This window comes from Lathyrus oleraceus, chromosome 7, assembly GCF_024323335.1.
Source record: "Lathyrus oleraceus cultivar Zhongwan6 chromosome 7, CAAS_Psat_ZW6_1.0, whole genome shotgun sequence".
NCBI lineage: Eukaryota > Viridiplantae > Streptophyta > Magnoliopsida > Fabales > Fabaceae > Lathyrus > Lathyrus oleraceus.
The window spans coordinates 381313327-381322122 of record NC_066585.1 but is presented as its reverse complement, the minus strand read 5'-3'; the positions used below and the strand labels follow the sequence as shown (position 1 = coordinate 381322122).

The window sequence follows — 8796 nt, the reverse complement described above, 5'->3', positions numbered from 1 at the left end:
TCTTAAATAATGGGAGCAGTTTGAAACAAAAAGCATGGAGTGAAGCGTAAATTATAGTCAACGTTATATTTGATCGGGACAATTAGCTATTCTTTTGAAAGTGGAATTACATGCTTTACTAGAATTAGAGGTATACATGTTATCTGCATGTGATGTGATGTTGTTTCACTTTTGGCCTTATGGTGGGGGTCTAAAAACATGTTAGTATAGTAAAAGTATAAAAAAACGAATGAATATGTATATCAAATGTCTTCACAACATTAGTTAAAAGTTAAAAGGATATTAGGAAAGAAAAAAAAAGAAAACAAAGTATTTATATTGGATTTAATATTTTAGAAAATAGAAAAGAGAAACATAGCGTTAAGAAATGAGAAAGAAAGGAGGAGTTGCTTAGCAATTAGTATCGTCTTCTCCAAAACAAGATCCAAGAATATAATTGATTCACCGAAGAAGAGAAAATGGTTGATTTGAAGTAGTAACTGTATCGTAATCAGTAAATGGGTTGGGGAAGAGGAATATTCGAAGGTTCGGTAGTGCTGGGATGTCTGTGTTCACTTGGCTGGGCAGGTCTATGGTTTTTGAACCGTCGTCTCTACAAAGAGTACGAAGAGAAACGAGTCCTCGTTCAAATCATCTTCAGCGTCGTCTTTGCATTCTCTTGCAATCTTCTTCAGCTTGTCATCTTCGAAATCATTCCCATCCTCTCCAAAGAGTCAGTAAATTAACCTAACCTAACTTTTCATTTTTAGTTTCTTGATATCAATATTATATGTATTGTTTGATTTATAATTTATGTAGGGCAAGAGTGGTGAACTGGAAGATTGACTTATTCTGTTTGATTCTATTGTTGGTGTTTCTTCTGCCTTATTATCATTGTTACTTGATGCTTAAAAACAGTGGTTTCAGGACTGAAAGGGCCGCTCTTGGAGCTCTTTTGTTTTTGTTTGCTTTTCTTTATGCTTTTTGGCGTATGGGAATTCACTTTCCGATGCCATCTCCTGATAAAGGTTTCTTCACTCTGCCTCAACTCGTTAGTCGAATTGGAGTCATCGGTGTTACTGTCATGTCTGTTCTATCTGGTTTTGGTGCTGTAAACTTGCCCTACAGTTATTTATCACTTTTCATCAGAGAGATTGACGAAACTGAGATCAAGGCCTTGGAAAGACAATTAATGCAGTCAATTGAGACTGCTGTATCAAAGAAAAAGAAAATTATTCTTGGTCAAATCGAGATGGAGAGCAACCAAGGATCTGAGGAGGTTACCTTTTTATCTTTTCATACGCCGTGTTTTTCATTCATTGACTTTTTATCAATGTTGTTTTTATCTGTACTTGTTTGCCGCAGAGGTTAACTGCCAGATCATTTATCAAACGTATTGTTGGTACAGTTGTTCGATCTGTGCAAGAGGATCAAAAAGAGCAAGGTTAGTTTGCTTTAATCTCGAAAAACCCATTTTAAGCTTCTGCTTTAGAGATCTAAATTTCGCTGACTATAGTATTAAAGAATTACATGATCATCAATATATGAAGCAAATCAAAGCTGTCTTTTTTTATTTATTTATTACAAAATGATTTGCATGTATGTTGTGGTTTATGTGATTGGTTGGAGCCTAGTGTCTGAGTTTTCGAGGATAATCTCTTACCAATATTACCACTTCTTTGGGAAAGATTTTCTTTGATAGTATTAACTAGTAAACTGAGCGGGAAGAAAGGGAAACTCACACCAAAAGAGAAGAAGGAATGCCTTATTGATGGGTCTTGGACAATGGTTACACATAGACTTAGAAAACATACTCTTCCTAGACTTAGCAACTTTTCAACCATCTATTGATTCTGCCTCAAATCCTATATATAGTATTAGTCACCTCCCTTTACTAACCGACGAGCAAAAAATCAACTAACTAAAGACATATCTATCATTTTTGTAGCTTCTCTTTGGTGTTTCGTTAGTTTTCACGGGTTCCTTTGTGGTGATTGGCCCTTCCCTAGATCCCACTACAACAGGAGTTCTAACACAACAATGACTTTGAAGTGGGAGAGTGGGGAGTCTTTAGAAGTTACTGTTTTGTGCCTAGGAGGTCACGGTCAGAAGTTTGAGTCGTGGAATCAACGTCTTGTAAATGCAAGATAAGATTGTCTACAATAGACCCATGACCCACGAATTGGTTCCACCCTTCTCTGCCCCCCCTCCATGACTGGAGCTTCATAGCTTAGGATTTCCTTTTTTGTTATTGGATATTCAGAGAGATTGGATTCCATTGCTCAATTCATCAGTGTTTCCTTTTTATCAAAATGGGGCTGTCCCTCTTTATTAATGCAAATCAATATTACCGTGTTTAAATATGATTGGGGTTTGAAAGCAAAGTTTGCTCAAATTGGGGGTTTTAAGTGATTGATTGTGAATGCTTGTCATGAAGATACATTTAATAATGGTACATCTGATTGTATATTTTTATTTTTCATTATTTGTGTTATAAAATTATCAAATACAAATTTTAAAATTTTCTTTTGTTAAATTTGAAGATATCAAAGGCATGGAAGCAGAGGTACTGGCTTTAGAAGAGCTTTCAAAGCAATTGTTCTTGGAGATCTATGAGCTTCGTCAAGCAAAAGTTTGGCTCATTTCCCTGGCCTACTTTCTTTTTGAAATCTGCAAATAGATATATTGAATTTGTTGATATTTTGCTTCATAGTAATCAACCCTCACATCACAAACTGCTTCTTGATTAATTTCACATTTAAAATAGTGATGGACTATGCTTTGATAACACTTAAAATCCCAAAAGGCTTCTGTGAAAGAGCTTTTTATAGATATTAATTAAACCATCATGTCCCCTTTTAAAAGTGTTTGGACTCTTGCTTTTGGTTTAAATATGTTTTTGGTCCTTGCAAATATACAATTTTTTGCTTTCGGTCCATGTAAAATTATTATTTGTTTTTAGTCATTGAAAATATTTCACTCTTTGCTTTTGTTCCTCGATGTTTCATCTTAGTCCCTGCATCATTTATTTATGTTGGAATTGATCCATGTAATATGTAGAATATTTGATTTTACTCCCTCAAAATATGCGCCACGTATAGACCAATTCCAGTATGAACAAAGTTTTGCCAAGACTAAAACAAAACACCATGCTCCAAAAGCAAAAAGTAGATAAGCCCTAGAAAAGTAAGGCTTGCAATAAGGTTTTAACTTTTAAGTTCTTGATACGAACAGTGATCCTAGCCATTATCAATACTAACAAAACAATACAGTGAGATGATTGAATTTCCCACAAAGCTCTGTTTCTTGATTGCAAACTATCTGGTTCTAGTTCAATATAGAAGGGTACTTGTCTTGAATGCAAAATTGGTGCCCCGTTGTAACTGTACATGCTTTTTCAATGAGGTTATACTTAAGGGTTTTGCAGTTGCTGTACTGTGAAACCCTGAAGCTAAAAAACAATTGCTCCCAAGGACCCAAACTATAAATATCATCACCAAAAACTGTGGCATTGCCCGTTAAAAAACCTGGAAGCAGTGTGAGACTTATTTTGACGAATGTATGTTGTAATCAATGATAAAGTTATGAGACTTATTTTGTATAAAAACATCCAACTTCATCTTCGATATTCTATAAAATATAATGTGATTGAACTTTGTTGCACTTTCTCATATTTTCTACATAAATCTACTTACTATGAAAATGGTTTTAACTTTGCAGGAAGCTGCTGCATATTCTCGAACTTGGAGAGGACATATGCAAAATCTACTAGGTTATGCTTGTTCCGTTTATTGTGTGTATAAAATGATCAAGGTATATTGGACAGCATAAACTGATATTTATTGCTAGAATTAGGGTTTGTTGGAAAAACTAATGCTTGTAATGGTGGATTAGACTTTCTTAAGGTATAAATGGCTCGGAAGCAATGTATGGTAAATCCAAAAATCCATTTGCTGAATGATGCCAAACTAAAGATTCATTTGTTTGATGACAACATGTTTTCAATTCATTCTTCATGATTTATTGGAAAAATCCCAAGTCTCACATTGATTAGAGATAGAGCATTGAAAGAGTTTATATAAAGTGACACCTCTCACCTTACAAGCCGGTTTTGTAGGGATGAGTTAGGTCAAACTCTAATATGGCATCAGAGTCTATTGATCGGACGCCCATCGTATATATCCACGCACCAAGCCCAAAAAGAGTGCTGGGCGTGAGGGTGTATTGGGAAAATTCCAAGTCCCACATTGGTTAGAAATAAAACATTAAAAGTGACATCCCTCAACTTTAAGTAACATTGATGAAATTTACCAAAATATTCTTGTATTTGAAAATACAAGCAACTTTAAGTAACAGCTTAGCATAGTTCCCTAACAAAAATTAGGACAAAATACAGACTGTACCCTGAAGTTTGGACCATTTTCATGCTTGGTACTCTTTATTTTGTTACCCCTAGCCTCTGAATTTTGGTAAACTGTGAAATTGTCAAGTGGGAAGTTAGATTCGATGGAATGGAGCACTACTTATGTGTGTCACATGGGTAACATGTTAACAATACCACTTTATGTAAGGGAGTTACAACTTTACAAAACAAACTTTATTAATGTAGACCAAACTTCTGGGGTGTAATATTTTCTTAAAAACTGAATGGAAGCACTTGTGTAGTTGAAATTTAAACTCCAGGTTATTGATGCTAGTGCTGTCTTGCATCAGATAAATTTAAAAGTATTTGGATAAAGATCTGGCATGCTATCTCAATAATTAGGAATCTCACCACCTTAAGCTGGCATACCTTCTCTCTATATAATGAGGAATCTCAGCACCTTAAGCTTCCTTCTGTGTTTAATATCTGAATCGAAGGAGGCTAGGTGAATTTAGTTAAAGAGGAATTAAGTGAAGAGAAAAAGTTAATTTCTTGTCATTTTTTATCCTTTTTGGAAAGATTCCTTTTTCTCACCTATATCATTCTCCTTTTCAATTTAATCTAAACAATAAATGTTGATATTTAAATTAATGTGTGTTAAGAGTCCCACATCAGACAATATATGGTCCGAACATGTGCTTATAAGTGGGGGCAATCCTCACCCTACAAGTCGGTTTTGTAGGGTTGAGTTAGGCGCAACCACATTTCTTAACATGGTGTCAAGAGTCAGGTTTAAGATCCGGTGGGCCAGATGTCCAGTCCTGGGCATGAGAGGGTGTGTTAAGAGTCCCACATCGGACAAATATATGGCTTGAACATGTGCTTATAAGTGGGGGCAAACCTCGCCATACAAGCCGGTTTTGTAAGGTTGAGTTAGGCTCAATCACATTATGTTTTGTATTTATAACAATATGTTTTGTATATATAGGGATCACATATTCTCTTATACTCTAGTATATGTTTCTTGCATATTCTATTGTAATTAAAACTCTAGATTGTATAGTGATTTGTTTTTTAGCTTATATAATGGAACCTCCATGGTGTAGTTGATACTCTACTTTGTAACTATAGTGCATCACTCCCAAATCATTATCCTCTACTTGCATTTATGATAATAGTGAATACACCAATGCTTGATAAAGTTAATTTGGCAAAATTGTAGTTCTCTTTTTTTCATTTATAGGTTCTACGTGATTTGTGTGAAAAAAATCTAGTGACACTCATAACGGGATATGTTGTTTTTCCCAATTTGTGATATCTGTATGGTGATATTAGCAGTGATAGTATTTTGCTGGAGTATTTCTCTAGAGAGTTTTTATTATTTTTAATTTGTTGTAGTCAATGTGGCTAATTGATTAATTATTTTTTTTGCAGTCATTGCAAAGTGTTGTTTTCAAACAGGTAAAGATCATATATCATTATTAGTATTTTCCAAATATTGTTACTGCTTTCCAGCTTTTGGACCGACTCTTAAACTGTCAGTGTGCTTTTTTTGATGATAATATGTTTCTATTATAGGCTGGTTCAGTTGACCCCGTGACAAGGATGATTAGTATATTCCTACAATTTTTTGATATTGGAATAAATGCTGCGTTATTATCTCAGGTAAGTGTCCAATTGCATGCCATTCTTTTTTCTGGAATAAATGATGGTCAATGTGTCTCTAAAACCTAATGTGTTCTTATGTAAAGATCAAATTAATTTCTTTTTCTTCCGTATTTTGTAAAGAGTTATATACTTATATAGGTAGAGACGAGGTTATTGAGCTGGCCTTCTTCTAGTTACGCTACACATGTCCTAAATTCACGAGGATAAATATGTAGAGTTTAATTATTAAATACAATTAAGTTAGTGCAATCAATTGCTATAAATCTTCTGTTACTCTCCCAGTTCTTCTCTCAGACTCCACTTAATTGGGGGGCGTTGCCTAATGGAATTTTCCAGTTCCTTTGTTGTAGATTCATGCTGAAATTTGTATGATATAAAATGATTTGATGTTGTATTTATTTATAATTATTCTGCATTTATTTTACAGTATATTTCATTGCTATTCATCGGAATGTTGGTTGTGATATCAGTGCGTGGATTCTTAACAAATTTAATGAAGGTATTTATGGTGCTTTCATTTACCTATTTTTTTCCATTTGATGTGTCTTAGATAGTTGTATTACTATTAGCATGTTATACTGTTAAACTGCCTCTTTTCAATCCTTTATTGCGGAGTAGACCAGTGGGGCCATTTTGGAAATACTTAACAGCTAATATTATATGCAATAATAATGTGGTTTTGCACCACCGAAACCTATGAAAAATTTTCAAGCTGAATTTGCATACAAGCAGGGATAATCTACAAAAGAATAAAATATGATAATGGAAAGTCCCAAACGATATTGATATGCTTTTACAGTTTTTGTAAAAATATTTTAAAAGAAAATCATTAAACATAAGGAAAAATATAAAACATACATACTTATCATCAATCTTCATAAATAAGCAGCTCTCGCAATGACTTATAAGATTAAAATGTCCACTTTGATAGAAAGGTATGACCTCTATTATGAGATGTCATTCTCATCAACACTGAGATAATGCTTATAGTACTAATATAACAAGGCTTATAGTAAGAGACACAATTTAACTACTTGACTTCTTATGATGACTAACTTTAATTTTTTTTTTTTTTAATTTCAGTTCTTTTTCGCAGTTTCAAGAGTTGGAAGTGGATCGTCTAGCAATGTTGTTCTGTTTTTATCTGAGATAATGGGAATGTATTTTCTATCTTCTATTCTTTTAATCAGGAAAAGCTTAGCAACTGATTACAGGTATAAGTATGTGCTTGGTTTACTGTTCCCAATATTTCAGAACTGGCTTCATTCCAGAATAAACTTTTTTGTTCCTTGTTTATTGGTTTTGGAATGTGCAATGAGTTCGCAAACATGGCCTATGTAGTAATAAATGTGTGTTGGTTATGTTTTAATTGATTTGCGTTATAGAACATGTCCAGCAATTCTGCTTAATCAGAATTACAGAATTGGTGTGGTTTGATATTTACATATGGCTGGAGACAATATATGAATACTAGGGTAAGAAATAAGAAAGGTTACAGAAATATTAAGTTTTTAATTAATCAAAATGTTTTAACAGAATAGATAATAACCGTAAAGGAGAGAAAAATGAAAACATTAGGTTAGTTCCGTCTTCATAGATAATATAAATGCAAGAGTGAAGATAAACAGAAACAAAAGAATGGACTGCACCAATATTGTTTCAGTAAATCTTTCAATTCTATTTATATCTATACAATAAGTTTACTAACTTTCAGTGTTTAGAATTCAACTCTAAGTTGTCGCAGACGTAAGTAATGGTTGGTCTGGTTGTTTGTGGCACTTGTCATGTCAGTGATTCAAATAGTTATAATTTCACAAAACTACCTAGGATGATCAACATTTGTCTGTCTTGATCATATCTGATCTGAATTTTTTGACAGGATTATTATTACAGAGGTAATGGGTGGCGATATCCAATTTGACTTTTATCATCGGTGGTTTGATGCAATTTTTGTGGCTAGTGCATTCCTTTCTCTACTTTTACTATCTGCACATTATACATCTCGCCAAATCGACAAACATCCCATTGATTGTGAGTGTAACCTTACCACTTAAATAAATATGAACTAATGTTCTTTTAAGCTTTATTAATTATAAATTTTGCTGCTAGATAAATGAATCACTTACTATATTTATTGTTTGTAAAACAGGAAACATATACATATAAACATACACGTATAGGTTTCTACTGCCACTGAAGGTATGATTCAGTCCTGTAAACATGAAGGTTCGAAACTTCTGAATGGGATTAATTGTTATTTTCATATGCAAGTGAGTAGCTGATTAAAAATCCATGCTGGAATAGATTTCTCATCAGTGAGAGGGTTGGATATTGTTTGTAATGTCAACAACATATGCACATACTGCCAAATTCATCAGAATATCCATTTTGGATTTATCTTCTTTGGAAGGGGGGAGATTTCCGAGCAGATAATTGTTGTTGGGCAACATTGAATGTAGATTTGCTTTTGCTTTCTTGAATATATATAATGAATTGGATGTGAATAGTTTTTGCACCGCCTGAGATTGGTTCCATTGGCATAGTGGTAATTTTGGATTAACCTTAATTGAAATCCCATCCAATATTTCGGTTGTTTGTCTTGAATAATTATACGAGGCTTGCTATTTTTACACTGATTTTTGCATATACTGTATCCTACACCGTAAGTCATAACAAATCACTAAGTTCTTGCACAAAAACCTAAATAAAATAAATTATTAAAAAAATAAAAGTAGTAGATTTTACCTATAATACGGTGTAGGTGTTAAAGTTAGTGTCAAAATAAC

The 8796-nt window shown here is 33.5% G+C and overlaps 1 protein-coding gene across 2 annotated transcripts; it reads left to right on the top strand.

Annotated features, from left to right (window-relative positions):
- The first annotated feature begins 246 nt into the window (after positions 1-246).
- Positions 247-8576, top strand: LOC127100868 (GPCR-type G protein 2). 2 transcript variants are annotated; one of them, XM_051038181.1, is made up of 11 exons: positions 247-712; positions 898-1258; positions 1345-1423; positions 2523-2611; positions 3700-3792; positions 5777-5803; positions 5921-6007; positions 6438-6509; positions 7094-7224; positions 7890-8041; positions 8160-8576. In XM_051038181.1, coding segments are annotated over exons 1-11 (1308 nt in total). In that variant the 5' UTR covers positions 247-497; the 3' UTR covers positions 8162-8576. The 2 variants fall into 2 exon arrangements, with proteins under 2 accessions (XP_050894138.1, XP_050894137.1); XM_051038180.1 differs by having other exon boundaries at positions 254-712; positions 799-1258.
- Positions 8577-8796: the final 220 nt, after the last annotated feature.

Excerpts from the sequence above, each read along its gene's own strand:
- LOC127100868 (XM_051038180.1), top strand. The coding sequence starts at position 498 with ATGGGTTGGGGAAGAGGAATATTCGAAGGTTCGGTAGTGCTGGGATGT. Across the intron at positions 1,424-2,522 it reads AGAGGATCAAAAAGAGCAAG|ATATCAAAGGCATGGAAGCA; the intron begins GTTAGTTTGCTT and ends TTAAATTTGAAG. Across the intron at positions 6,008-6,437 it reads ATGCTGCGTTATTATCTCAG|TATATTTCATTGCTATTCAT; the intron begins GTAAGTGTCCAA and ends TTTATTTTACAG.